Source organism: Nycticebus coucang, chromosome 23 (genome assembly GCF_027406575.1).
Source record: "Nycticebus coucang isolate mNycCou1 chromosome 23, mNycCou1.pri, whole genome shotgun sequence".
Lineage (NCBI taxonomy): Eukaryota > Metazoa > Chordata > Mammalia > Primates > Lorisidae > Nycticebus > Nycticebus coucang.
The window spans coordinates 12,726,227-12,740,888 of NC_069802.1; the positions used below are offsets into that span (position 1 = coordinate 12,726,227).

Here is a 14,662-nt window from a genome sequence, read left to right on the forward strand (position 1 = left end):
GCAAAAAAAAAAAGAGTATCAGGAATGCTTGTTTCTACCTGGAAGTTAACAAAATTCAAATGAGGGCCAAATGTATTGGCTTTCTGTGTTACCTGGTATTCCTTCCAACTGCATAAAGAAAGCCCCTTGAAAATTCAGAAATTGATTTAAGGCTGTGCCTGACCCACAAGAGGCCCTCCACATGGCTGGGTTTAACTAGTTTTTATCCAGGAGTCTTATCTGGACCTTGCCAGAAGTGTGTGTCCTTATGGCTCTCTTGCTTAGAAACCACCAGGCCTGTAGGAGAGTTGTCATCTTCTCTGCTCTGTATGAGTCCTTCACGAGTTACCGTGACTTCACATAGGAGCCTTCTGGGTGCGGAATATTTTTGTTTTACCCTCTCTCCTTTCAGAAAGGAAGCCAGCCCAAGTTTTCACCATTCAAGTACAACTCACATAAATTTTATCCTTTCGTTATACCCTAAGCAAAGGGTATCCAACCTTTTTTTGTCTATGCCACACATTGAAAGAATTGTCTTGGGCCACACATTAAATACACAAACACTAATGAAAACTAATCAGCAAAAAAATGGTGATACCTTATTGTGATACCTAACACAACAGCAAAAAAAAAAAGTCCTGACAAAATCAGCATGTGGTCCACAGGTCTGCAGGTTGGACGCCTCTGCTAAATGTTATGAAGTTGAAAACAGGCAGGTGCCCATAGTTCAGTGAGAAGAGCGCCAGCTACATATACCGAAGGTGGTGGGTTCAATCCCAGCCCGGGCCTGCTAAACAACAATGACTACTGCAACCAAAAAAAAAAAAAAAAAAAAATGGCCAGGTGTTGTGGCAGGCGCTGTGGTCCCAGCTACTCGGGAGGCTGAGGCAAGAGAATCGCTTGAGCCCAAGAGTTTGAGGTTGCTGTGAGCTATGATGCCATAGCATTCTACCGAGGGTGACATAGTGAGACTATGTCTCAAAAAAATAAATAAGTTGAAAACAAAACCTGGCAGGAGTTACCTCCCTCTCAGAACTAAATATAAGCTGTGTGTATTCTCTTAAATATTCAGAGAAGCAAGGTTTTTGTGTTTTATTTATTGTAATATAGCACCGATGGAAACTAAAGCTCACTAATTCTCGCTGTGTTCAAAAATGAACTTTAAAAAATTCTCATGTTCTGGGCTCTTTTCAATATCCTTGCCCCACCCCCATTAGTAGGCTGACTGGTGACTGTTGTGTCTTCTCTCCCTTGGCATGAGAAAGTCCTTTGTAGAGAAGAATGTGCCTTGAATTTCAATAACATTGCTGCTTTAAATCCTAGCTGTTCACCTAAACATTCCGGAACTTTGTCCCGTCCTCCTGCTGGTGGCAGGATGGGGGCGGGGGGGGGGCAATGGCTTTGGAAAGGAAGGCACCTTTGGACAAAGGTAGGTCTTCCTATCCTTTGGTTCTGAGAAGGACAGAACTCTTTCCCTGAGCTGAATTCTCTGAATATCATCAGAAACCAGATGGTAAATTTGCATAAATTTGGTATTCATTTCCGTTCAGAGACCTTTTACCTGCAGGGTGCAGATTCTAAAGGGGGCTGTGAGTGAGTTTCAGGAATCACTGAACCTTCCCAATACCACCCATCTTCAAAATCGCGCATAAAATTATGAGTTCATGCACCTTTTTTTGGAGTGGTTACATCAGATTCCAAAAGGTGCCACCCATGGTTCAAAACAGACCAGAGACCTTTCCTTTGTCTTGGCTGCGCCCCCCCAAATCCTGGGCAGTGGTGCACCAGCCAGCCTGCATGTCAGGGCCATGCTGTGAGCCCCCACCCGGGAAGACTTTACCTGCATTAACCAATGTCACCTGCACAGCGCTCTCCAGAGGTGAGTACCACCATTACCCCCATCATACAGATGAAGAAACTGAAGAACCAAGAGGCTACCGGGCCTTGGCCAAAGGCCAACAACTAGTAAATGTCAGACACTCAAAAAACTTACAACTGGAGGGAAAAAAATAAACTGTCAGGAGCTGGTGCAAGACTTTTTATGACATAAAGTTTCACGCTTTCTGCTTTCTTGTCATATGGACGTGTGCTCAGTAGACTCCCAGTGATGAAAGACAACCGTCAACACATAGCTTGTGATAGGAACTTCTGCAAGAACGTGGGAGAGGCCCGCTGGCAAGCCAAGAGAGAGAGTAAGCTTGCAAAGTGGGCGGCTGCGTGTGGCATAAGAAGTAAGTGGCTGTGTCCAGGAACAAGCGATAGCATCCTCTACCTAAAAGCCGAAACAGACATTTTCATCCTGGTGTGCTGGGCTTTTTTGAGGAATTTCCTCTTCATTTAGATTCCAGTTACGCACGCCAATTGGTTCTGTTATTTCGGGCTTATATTAAGGAAAACATTGCCGATTACTCCCACGTTCATTTTCCCAGGAAACAGCATGGAGAGCATGCTGATCAGGCAGCTTGGGTATGCAGCTCGTGTGGAATTAATCTTGGGGTTCGCTTCTTCCCACTGGCATCTTGTACAGCGAGGAGAGAGTAAGCTTGCGCCCAACTCTAAATTTAGCCGTCTCCACTCTCAGAAATGACTTGCCTTGTGCAGGAGCCCAGCTTCAGGCTGATGGGTTTTTTCCCTTGCAAATTTACAAGGTGCTGAATCTATAGAGCAGCTAGCACCTGTCTGGAACTCTGCTGGATCTTTGAATGACATTTCAGAGATCACTCTGAGGTCTCTATTTATGGCTGGTTTTCACTTTGAGACTTGTGTCAACCACGGTTTATTAATCCCCAAAGAATTAACCGTGTTCAAAGTTTGCGTTATCATTTTTTCAAGTTCTGCCTTCAGGGAAAAACATGTATTGATGGTACTTAAGTGAATCACTAGCCATGGGTCTGATTTTTTTTTAACTCCAAGACTATGGTAATATTTATACACAAAGGAAACATTGTCTTCTCAGGTTTTTTAGATTTTAAAAGTTTTTGTCATACCCTAGGCATAGGCTTTTTATTAAGAATAAGAAATAAAAAACTTTTGGCCTAAATCACCAGTGAGTCAAAACACTAACATTATTTTTCTGATAAAAAGCTGCACACTGGGAAATTCCTTGAGCACCTGTTCCTGGATGAGAAAACCAGGACTCAGGAGGGTTATGTGACTTACCTGATGATACACAGCCATTTACTCAAACTGGGATTAGAATCCAGGGCTCTGGATGCTTTGCTGATGATCTAAATTACCTGTGAAGACTGGCTGTGCTGAGGTGGTGTCAGCGGGACCTGAGCAGGAGGTGACTCGCCATCATTCTGGGGCAGGTGGTGCCCACAAATCTGGGAGGGTCACCACTACGTCTCCAGGGGGCCCCTGCCATGGGAGACAGTCCATCTCACATGCTGCCCAGCACGACCCAACTGAAGCAAAACCGTCAGGTGACTTAGTGGTGATACCGCCGCGATGCTGGCTGTTGCACCTGCCTTGTGTGCCTGGCTCTCCTTTACACGTATCATTTCATTTAGTTTCATTCTTGTGAAGACTTTGAGCCAGGAGTCCTCATCCCCTTGTCACTGATGAGACAGGCCCCAGGGCCCACACCAGGTAACACGGTGTGCCTGGCGCGCAGAGGAAGACTGGGAGATCTGTGTTGAGTGACCAAAGAGAAGGTAAGTAGCGTCCCAGAGGAACATCCCACCGTCTGGACTCGAGAACCACTGTCTGCCTCTTCAGCCTAAACAGCCTCTCCTGAAAATTTTCCACCACCTGTCCCTGCAGAAAATTCACCAAAGGGAAAGAGATTCCCTGTTCCTCTAAAACTCCAGGATCTTTGCCAGACCCTCTGTCCTCCCGGACACCTGTGCATAGGGACTTTCTGGGTGTCTCATTTAGGAGACAGACCAGTAGAGTGCTCTCCAGGGCCATGTAGAAGTGTAGGGTACCTAGCCACTGCAGGTCTCCAGGGCCATGTAGAGGTGTAGGGTACCCACTGCAGCTCTCCAGGGCCATTTAGAGGTATAGGGTACCTATTGCAGGTGCAGCTAAGAGGGCTAGAATCAGAGTCCTGCCGCCCAGGGTTGAGCTCTGTCTTCCCCAGATCCCAGCTGTGTGACTTTGGCCAAGTCCCTTAACCTCTCAGAATTTGTTTCCTCATCTGTCGGGGAGAACAGTAATATTGACCTTGTCTAGTGGCTGGTAGGGGCCATGCGGAGCCAGTGCTCACTAAGGGGTGTTTGTTGGGTTTATTAGTCTTATTACCTGTGCCTTGGGGCACGCTTGTCACAGTGGTTTCCCTCAAATATTGAGGTAGGTGTTTACATATTTTTATCTCAAAAGGCATGTTTATTGTATAATTTTAAAACAAAATCTTCCATAATCCCCCCTCCAGATTGCAGTTGACAGTTTGGATATTATGTTCTGGAATTTTTACTATGTATGTGTTAAAATACATGCTCAAACATTCTGTTTCTCACAAGAGACGTCCCAGTGTGCCTGGGTCATTGTTTTGTGTCAAGGTGTCACGCCCTGCCTCTCCAAGCGTCATGGGCTGTGCATTTCACTGTCTGATGCACTTGGTGTCCCACGCCTGGTTTTGGCCCCAGGCTTCAGGGCTCTGCTGGCCGCTCCATGACCCCAGCCGCAGGGTCCCCAAGGGAGCGAGTTTCTGTGATCACCAGGTGGCCCCTCCTCCTCCTCATCTATCAGAGCCCCCTCCCTTTTCAGTCCAGCTGCTCTACGGTCAGCACATGCATGTGACCAACCTGGGGGCTCTGCCCTCAAGGCCAGAGGAAGTGGTGAGCACGGAGGGTTAAGGGGTTAGGTGACTTCATTAGGGTCCCAGATGGCTCAGAGCAGCTCTGGAGATGGAAGTCCAAACATGAGCCCCCAAACCTGGAGCTGCTGTCCGCTCCCTGCTCCCCTCCATGTCCCCTCCCCCACTTCCCTAGCTGGGCCCTGAGCCCCCCCACCCTCTGCGCTTCCATCACTGTCCCTCCCTCCTCTGCCCTGGCCTCCTTCCTTGCCTGCCTCCCTGTCACCTCTGAGGATGCTTCTCAGTGGAAGGTCCTAGATTCAGTGTTGTAGCTTTATTATGCAGTGTCAGGAGAGTCGAAGAACAGGTGAGGTGGGGTCCGCATCCTTGTTTCTGGATGTTGTTGAGGGGAAGCAGGTGGAGCTGGAAAATGAAGATGGGTCCTCTGCCAGTGTTTACTGCAAATAGTTTCCTGTATTTGAGATATTTTAAGCTTGATTACCTCCCCCGGTTGATATGTTGCCTGTGTAAATTCAGCTGGCGTTTCTTGGCTTGATCATAACGTGGCTCAAAATACACACTCCTGGGTGATAGAGTTCAGCTTAAAAAAAGCCTGAAAGGCTATGACCTGCTGCAAAGTTGGGGAGTGAGGGCCGTGGGTGGGGAGTTGTGTTAGCGGGGCTGTGTGCCCCCGGATGCCGTGAATGCTAACGTCTTGTTTCTGCTCTGTCCCTCATGCCTACCCGGACACAGCGAGAGGTAACCAGCTGATTTTTGCTTCTCCCCTCCGTGGTGTCTTCCATGTCTGGCCGCACTCACCGGCTTTCTTCATCCGCCTTGCCACCTCACAGCCATCCTTGTCTTCCAAAGGCAGAACTCTGTTTTGTTTCATTTCACCTTTTATCACCAGCATTTAAAACAGTCGTGGTTGCTAATCCTCTGCTGTGTTTGACCCTGTCTGGGGAAGGTGATGGGCCGAGTGATTCCCTGTAATGACAGGGTCACTGTTGCTAAGGGCTGAGAAAAATCTAAGCAGCATGCCAGGGAGTAAACATGTGGAAATATTCAGGTTACATGTCATGGTATAGAAAGAGGCTTTTCATGCTTCTTGAAAAATTAATATTAGGGCCTACATTATGTATTCTCTAGAGCGCCTTGTGAGGTTGGGCACTAGGCCGCTAGCCAGAAGCACTGACTCCACTTTGTTATCAATTATTCGTCAAAATTTATGGAATTTTCTCGTCCTTCCCCACCAGGAGAAGGGTGTAGCAATGGAAAGCCCGTTTGCTTGAGGGCTTTTAGCTCCGCTGTCCCATAGTTCTGTCATTTAATAAAATATCCATTTGGGATGGGAGAAGGGAGTTTTGAGATTTTTCTCCTTGAATGAATGATCATTCATTACTGGTAGGCCAAGTGCGGAGGCCATCTCCTCTGTGTGGGGTCCTCAGGTAGACGCCCCCACTGAGTGGGAGCTGGGAAACGCAGACCTGCCTGCCCCGGCTGACGTGGAGCCATTCCTGTCTCTGTCCCTGGCTGTTGTGACTGCCTCCAGCTATTTTTGTCCCTGTGATGAGCTGCTGTCATTGCCCAGTGCTCAGGAGGGAAGGAGACTGCACAGACTGGGTGGGTGACACTTCTAGGATGGGTCTTCCAGAGGCTGTGATGAGGAGAATTTGCACAAACTGAGTTTTAAATCAGTTTAAGGAGACCTGGCCTGGTGAGGTGGAGGAAGACTCTGGAGGAGGAGGGCTGTGTGTGTACGTGCGAGCTCTCTCATCTAAAATAGCGACAAGCCCCATCTGAGTCAGTGGTGGGGGTGTTTCCAGATGTTTGCTGTAGTAGTTCCTACCTCTGTTTATTTGAGCCTCTTCACTGCGGAAGCAGTTGTACTGAATATTAATAGCAAGACTCCATTCCAGAGAGGGCTACAAATTCTGCTGTGCCCAAGCCATCTCGATTGTCGCAGGTGGTAGAATTTCAAATCTGCCATTTACATAATCCATGTGTCCCATGAAAGTGGCCACTGAAAAATTCCTTGCCAAGAAAGTGTGTTTAAGAGCGGCGCCTGTGGCTCAGTGAGTAGGGCGCCGGCCCCATATACCGAAGGTGGCAGGTTCAAACCCAGCCCTGGCCAAAAACTGCAAAAAAAAAAAAAAAATACAAGACATTGTGTTTATCCAGGTTTCTAGTAGTTGGGATTCTCCTTTCAGAAGTTAAGGACAGCATTTTCTTGAACTTGCAAAGAAAGGCGATTGGGTACATTTTTGTACATTTTGGGTACAGTTAAGGTTACCAGGCTGGAGTCTAAGCTTTGTAAAATTAGGGGCGCCTGCATATGGTGCAAATGACATGGGGCTAAAAAAAAAAAAAAAAAACTCCTTGTGTGTGTGGAACATTCTAGATTGGCCATCTAGAGGGAAGAAATTTCTCATGTCCTGTCTGTCTTCCCTGTTCCTCCCACTCCTAAAATAAAATTTTCGAAGTATAATAAGAAAATTAGAGCATGCAGTCTTGAAAAGGGAGCTCATTCTTCCTCCAGACTTCGTACAATCTATCACCCGCCCAAGTTTTGGGGGCGCCCAGGAGGCCTCACGTGGGCCACCTTCCGAACTCATTTTGGATCCAGTGCCAGGCCCTATATGGGTGAAAGAGGAGAGAAAGGCCTGCGTCCCGGGGTCTAGACATGCGGTGTGGGCTGAATCCCTTTGCTGCTGCTTTATCTTCACTCGCAAGCAGGACCTGCCCACTGAGGTAGTCATGACTCCATGAGGGAAGGGGTGTTTCAACAGAAAGAGGAGCTGGGAGGAAAGGGCAATTGGGTACATTTTTGTAAGCCTTAGTATAAATGATGTGACTGCAAATATTTATTAAAACGTTCCTCATGGAATAGGAGACAGTATTTCAAAGTGGGCTTTTTTCTTTGGCTTTTTTCTTTTTCTTAGTCATTTATAACACTGACTACCATTTATTGAATGCCTATCATGTGCCATCTTCACAAACTTCCCTGCATAAAACGTACCATGTATTAGACCGGGTGCGGTGGCTCATGCCTGTAATCCCAGCACTCTGGGAAGTAGAGGAGGGTAGATTGCCTGAGCTCAGGAGTTAAAGACCAACCTGAGCCAGAGCAAGACCCCATCTCTAAAAATAGCCGGGCGTTGTGGCAGGCACCTGTCGTCCCAGCTACTTGGGAGGGTGAGGTGAGAGAATCGCTTGAGACCGAGTGTCTGTCTGAGGTTGCTGTGAGCTGTGACGCCAGGGCACTCTACCGAGGGCACCAAAATGAAACTGTCTCAAAACAAACCAAAAAAAAAAAATACCATGTATTTGACCTGAGAAAATATGGGTTATGGGAAAGATGTTATAAAGTCATGGAGGCTTGGTAAGGGATTCCAGCAGAGGAGAACAGAATGGAAAATTGGTTTCAATGGAAAAGCTAGAAGGGCACGTTTCGTAGGCAGTCATGCAACTGAGAAGGTAGTTTGTGAGCTTCTCCAGAAAGCAAAACCTGACTTAGAAGAAAGCAAGGTTCAGGCTCCGCGCCTGTAGCACAGGGGTTACAGCGCAGGCCACATACACCGAGGATGGCGGGTTCGAACCCGGCCCGGGCCAGCTAAATAACAATGACAACTGTGACAAAAAATAGCCAGGCATTGTGGTGGGCACCTGTAGTCCCAGCTATTTGGGAAGCTGAGGCAAGAGAATCGCTTAAGCCCAAGGGTTGGAGACGGCTGTAAGCTGTGACTCCACAGTACTCCACCGAGGGCGATGTAATAAGACTCTGTCTCAAATAAAAAAAAAAGGCAAGGTTCAGCTTATCATTTAGAAAAAATAGATATTTTGGGCGGCGCCTATGGCTCAGTCGGTAAGGCGCCGGCCCCATATACCGAGGGTGGCGGGTTCAAACCCGGCCCCGGCCAAACTGCAACCAAAAAATAGCCGGGCGTTGTGGCGGGCGCCTGTAGTCCCAGCTACTCGGGAGGCTGAGGCAAGAGAATCGCTTAAGCCCAGGAGTTGGAGGTTGCTGTGAGCCGTGCGAGGCCACGGCACTCTACCGAGGGCCATAAAGTGAGACTCTGTCTCTACAAAAAAAAAATATATATTTAGTTTCACTGAGAGCGTTCCACCAGCCAAACGGGCCGCTTCGTTAATAAAACGAGATTTCTTATCACTGAAGCGCGCAGGCCCCGGCTGCGAGCACTGCTACCCAAGGGACTTTAAGAAGTCAGCCTGAGTCACAGCTAAGAGACCTGTGGACGCCTCTTAAGTTCCTGTTGGGGGGAGAGAGAAACACAAAAGCAAATTCAATTTACCCCAAGGGAGTTTCAGGGAGAGAGGTGGGGAAAGGATGAGCAGTTTTGTCTTGGCTTTTTTTAATAGAAAGCACTCAAATAGAGAATCATTCATTCATTCCCTGAAGTTGGATCAAGTCCCTGCAAGATGGTGGATTGCTGTACAACTGAGAATGCTAAAAGCCATCTTTGGCCCTATTTCTGCGCCATTGAGAAATTTGAGGCTGCCAGATAAGACAGCACTGGCAAAACTCGAGGCTGGTCCTCGGGGGAATAATTACTGGGAGAACAAAGCAGAAGGGCGGGAGCTGGAAACACAAGTGCTCAGTAACCAAACGGGAGAAGGTAGGAGATTCCTGGTGCTATCTGGTATAGTTTAAGGAAAAGACACAGGAAGCCATAGCTATAAACCTTCTGCTTCCCAGTTTATGAAAGAAAATGTAATGGTTCCTGTGACTGCAGGAAATCAGTGGGCCAGACTCCATAGGTGTGTGAGGAGCAGACGGATCTGTTTAGCTGGTGGGTCGTGGTCCAGCGTTGTCACTGGAGTTAGCTGGAGCACAGGGCGGAGATAGTTCTTCCTGCTGAGCGTCAGAACATCTCAGATACTAGAGGAATGTGCTGAGAAACCAGGAGCCATGCTCTGATCCTCAAGGATGCCTGGGGCCAGGTGCATGGTTTTACAGACTAGATGCTGAGGCCCTGGAGGTCATGTGGCTGTGAGGCACCCAGCCAACGGGGCATTGGAGAAGCCTGTCCCTGAGACAGGACTCTCCCAGCACTGCGGAAGCCAGGAGGGCGACTAGTGGCTTGGAAGGGAGAGAGCCATTATGGGCTCCCATGTAGAGGCTCCTGAAAGGTCTCTGCAGTGGCCCAGCCACGCCAGCCCCGCAGTGTCAGAGCCAGCTGTGGGCCCTGTGGGCTGCATGGCACCTGGTACTGTCTCTCCTCCCAAGGTTACACTCGCAGTCTCCAGGGCTGATCATACCTGTTGAGGTTTTCAGAGTCTATCAGGAATACACTGACTGTGGAGGTGTGTTTACTGGAAAGCAGTTTCTTGCCCCCTCAGAATACAGGAAAATCTCTAGGAAATATTAAATCGATCTTACATGAGGCCATGATGACTTTCAGCATCCCTCATAACACTGGAGAAGAAACCCAGCTATGTAAAGAGTGAGTTGGCGACCTTTTGATTGTTGCAGAAGCCTGTCCATAGGATGTGGAGTTCATGTACTATCTTCTCTATGTTTGTGTTTGGAAAATTCCAGAATAAGAAGTATAAAAATGGGAGAGAGGGGCGGCGCCTGTAGCTCAGTGAGTAGGGCGCCGGCCCCATATGCCAAGGGTGGCGGGTTCAGACCCAGCCCCGGCCAAACTGCAACAAAAAAAATAGCCGTTGTGGCAGGCGCCTGTAGTCCCAGCTGCTCGGGAGGCTGAGGCAAGAAAATCACGTAAGCCCGCCATGGAAACAGGCAGCTTCTCCCCAGTAGCTCTGCGTCACTCTGGAGTTTGACATCATCCGTGCCACTTCGGCCCTGTGCCTGTCCGTCTGGGGCAAGAGGAATGAATACACTGCCTGGTTGGGCCTGGGAGGAGCCAACCCAAACACAGGGGTGGGCTAAGATCAGATACAGGGGCATGGATGCGGGCAGGGAAACCAGCAGGTAACAGCCGCGCTGGACTCAGGAACAAGCACGGAGCGGATATCTGTGCGTGCCGGCCCTTATCCCAGGTTCCGATAAACGTGTCTTTGACAGTAAATGGAGTAAAACAGGTCACAACATCAAAAAAAAAAAAAAGAAAATCACGTAAGCCCAAGAGCTGGAGGTTGCTGTGAGCCGTGTGACGCCACGGCACTCTACCGAGGGCGATACAGTGAGACTCTGTCTCTACAAAAAAAAAAAAATGGGAGAGAGGGATGAATTCTGTTCTTCTAACTGCTATAGTTCTCAGGCTCTGCAGTTGGGGTTCTGACCTCTCCTCTCCAGGGAAAGAACCCAAGAGGCCAGCAGAGGTCACCACGAGCCTCCCTGTGGCCCAGACCCTTGGGTCTGCTGCCTTCAGCTCAGCCTCTTGGCCCTGGAAACCTCTCTCTTGGATCAGCCGGCCTTTGGCCTCTCTGGAGCCAGTCTCCCCTGGGCTTCCCTGCCCTCTTCCCAGCACTCTGCCTCCACCTTCCCACTGGTCTTTCCACCTCAGCTGGTGCCAGGTCTGGTCTTGTCTTTTTTCTCACTCCTGCTCACCTGCGGCCTGGCTTCAGCTGCCTCTCAGGTCCTCACTTCCTGCCCAGACCTCACATCTGAGCACAGGGACCAGCGTCCATCTGCCCAGGGCCTCAGCACCTGGAGTAGCTGACACTTCACCATCCACCCTGGAGCTCAGCAGCTCCCTCTCCAAACCTCCCCCTCCCCAGGAACCCAGGGTTGTTCATGATCCCTCCCTCCCTGCAGCACTGCGGCTGTCTCTTCTGCCTGTTCTCACAGGCACCAACATAGCCTGCTCCGTGCTCTTCCTCCCTCCCCAGCACCACAACAGTGGCCCCCAGAGTTAAGGAGATCAAGCCCAGGCTGTCACTACTAAAAATACAAAAAATTTATCAGGTGGTGTGGTGAGCACCGATAGTCCCAGCTACTCAAGTGGCTGAGCCAAGAACCAAGTTTGAGGTTGCTGTGAGTGAGGCTGAGGCCACAGCACTCTAGCCTGGGGAGCAGAGTAAGATTACTATGTCTCAAAAAAAAAACAAAAATGCAGCTCAAATATCCCGGCCCATCTGTATCACTGGACAGTGGGCATCCTGGGCTGGAGCCTCATCTACGTTTGCATCTCTGGTGTCTGGTCCATAGTAAGGGCTCAGGTACTTGTGGAAGTGAATTGAATGCTTTTTTAAAAAATACTCTTTAATACTATATTATAATTTTGTTAGAATATAATGCCAAAAGGCAGTTATATTAGTTCCTATTGTTGCCCAAACAAATTTCAGGAACCGGTTTCGTGGAAACCATTCTTTCCACGGACTGGGAGTGGGATGGGGCAAGAGGTGGTGGTCAGGAGGTCATGCTGTGCATCCTGGTTCCTAACAGGCCATAGACTGGATGCAGTGCATGGCCCAGGGGTTGGGAACCGCAGTCTTAAAGGACAAGACACAGTTGAGACCTATACAGTAATCATAAAGGCTGGGGTGTGACGAGCGTTCATCTTTTCTGGCACAGAATTTTAAAACTGTATTTAGACATAAGCAATTTCTTGGAGGCCAGAGTGCCAGGCAAGCTTTAGACCAGGGCTGTGCAGAGCAGACGGGGGTGCAGTGGACGGTGTAGGGAGGGCCGCTGGACACCAGGCGAGGGCAGATGTCACAACAGGGAGACACGGAGACTCACCTTTTGTGGAGCAGAGTGGAGCCCTCTTCAGTCGGGGGAGCAATGCTGGAAAGTTGGCACAACAAATTTTGGAACTTTTTTTTTTTTTTTTTTTTTTGAGACAGTCTCCCTGTGTCACCCTCAGTAGAGTGCTCTGGCATCACAGCTCACAGCAACCTCCAACTCTTGGGCTTAAGTGATTCTCTTGCCTCGGCCTCCCAAGTAGCTGGGACTACAGGCACCTACCACAACGCCCAACTATGTTTTTGTTACAGTTGTTTCACTGGCCTGGGCTGGGTTCGAACCTGCCACCCTTGTTGTATGTGGCTGGCACATAACCACTGTGCTATGGGTACCAAGCCAAATTTTGGAACTCTTAAAATCTAGACAGAGTTGTTGGACAGAGAGATTGGGCCTCAGAAAAATGGTGGCTGAGTAGGAATGCTTTAGGGAAAAGAGTCGTGTGGGGGAGAGGTTGTGTGTCACTTAATGGTCCATCTCGGGAAGGACAGTAGCTAAAGTTAGAGGACGAGAAACAGGGCAGCCCAGGAATGTGAGCTTCAAAAGCGGGGCTGCCTTTTCGTTTCTTTCTGAAGTAGCACATTGCCTTGATGGTGACTGAGACTGGGGTGGTAAGGGCTGGGCAACACAGTGGGGAGCAAGGCTGTGCTCCCCCCTCAGAGCCTGGGCCCAGCCCTCAGCCCCTGTCCTGGAGCCCACTCAGGCCTAAGGGCCAACTCGCCCAGCAGGAAATAGGGGCGCGAGCTGCAGGCCCATGTCTCCTGGAGGGGGGCGCACGCAGTGTGAGTGCACAGGTTCCAGCATGAAGAATGCCAGCTGAGCTGGAACGTGAAGAACAGAAGGTTGGAGGGGCAGAGGAGTGGACGGGCTGAGGTTAAAGTGCCCCTGACCTGGGGCGTGGCTGGTGGGGGGCAGCCTCCTTCACCTAAGCCCCATGTTTTTTTCTGGCCAGACTTTCGACGGCCGGTTGCTTCCAGTGGAAGATCCCTGCACCTTCCCAAGGAAGCCACAGATGTCTTGGGGAAAGTATTTGTCATAGTCTGTGAAAACACTGCCAGTTTTGATTACATAAAGAGACATAATTTAACAATAAATTCAGCTGCAGTTATATGTGCAGGCAGCATCCTGGCTTAGCATCATACACAAATAAGTCATTGGGGTCCACTACCAGAAGGATAGAGCTGGGCTTTTTTTTTTTTTTTTTTTTTTTTTTTAATACTTTCATGTTTGAACCACTGTCCTCTACTGATAATGGTGAGAAACATGGTTGTAACGCATGGTTCTTTTGAAGCCAAATAATGACCGGGTCAGTGTTCTGCTTATCAGCAGGATGAAGGCTGAAGTTGAGCATCCGTGGCAGAGTCACCCAGGTGTCTGGGTCCCTGGCATGTGATGGGATGCTGCTGCCATCAGCCTGAGGTCTGTGGTCTGGGGGGTTTCACAGAATTGAATGCCTGAGGTAGGATGTCTGCCTGCAGTATTTCTGCATGTCCCGGTACCCCCGGGCTGCCCATCAGCTTTCTCAGCCAGCTGTGGTCTGGCCCATTGTCTGTGCACACGTGTACACATCAGAGCCCATTGTTTTGCTTTTTTATATCACTCATGCAATTCATGTGCTTCTCAAGCCTGTTTTATAATCATCATTTTTGTTATACTAGCTGGAAGATTCTATGAAATTCAGTTTTCATTAAGAGTTGTTAGTGATTCCGGGCGGCGCCTGTGGCTCAAGGAGTAGGGCGCCGGTCCCATATGCCGGAGGTGGCGTGTTCAAACCCAGCCCCGGCCAAAAAAAAATCACAAAAAAAAAAAAAAAAAGAGTTGTTAGTGATTCCAAGAGTTCAGCAGACCAGGGTGGGAGAAGGTTGTGGTCATTTCACTCAGGAATGAACTTCTGCTGTCCATGAAACTCTGCCCTGTGTTAGGTAGCTGTTAAGATTTCATTTTTGTTTTATTTTTAATCACTGACATGCTGGCTGCTAGCTCAGTTAACATTCCTAACTAGAGTCTGTGTTGGTAAACAGTTCCTTTTTTTAATGGACTGATAAATTTTGTTTGCGCAGGGATTTTGCTTATGTAGCAAGAGACAAAGATACAAGAATTTTGAAATGTCATGTATTTCGATGTGACACCCCAGCAAAAGCCATCGCCACAAGTCTGCACGAAATCTGTTCCAAGGTAAGGCGGGTCGGGCCACAGTAGGCCACCCCTCTCTTTTTTCTCACTGTGTGAGCAGATAAAGGGATATGAAGAACAGGATGGTGGCACTGTGGCCTGCA

At 48.9% G+C, this 14,662-nt stretch overlaps 1 protein-coding gene across 15 annotated transcripts in view; it reads left to right on the forward strand.

Moving 5' to 3' along the window:
- Positions 1-14,662, forward strand: part of APBB2 (amyloid beta precursor protein binding family B member 2) — a 425,552-nt gene that overhangs the window by 397,093 nt on the left and 13,797 nt on the right. For 14 of the 15 annotated variants that reach the window (XM_053577899.1, XM_053577898.1, XM_053577900.1 and 11 more), the window contains one exon: positions 14,447-14,561. In XM_053577899.1, coding sequence (XP_053433874.1) covers positions 14,447-14,561 — 115 coding nt within the window. Of the gene's footprint in view, positions 1-1,457; positions 5,477-14,446; positions 14,562-14,662 lie in introns of those variants that run through there. The other variant, XM_053577910.1, reaches the window with a different exon arrangement.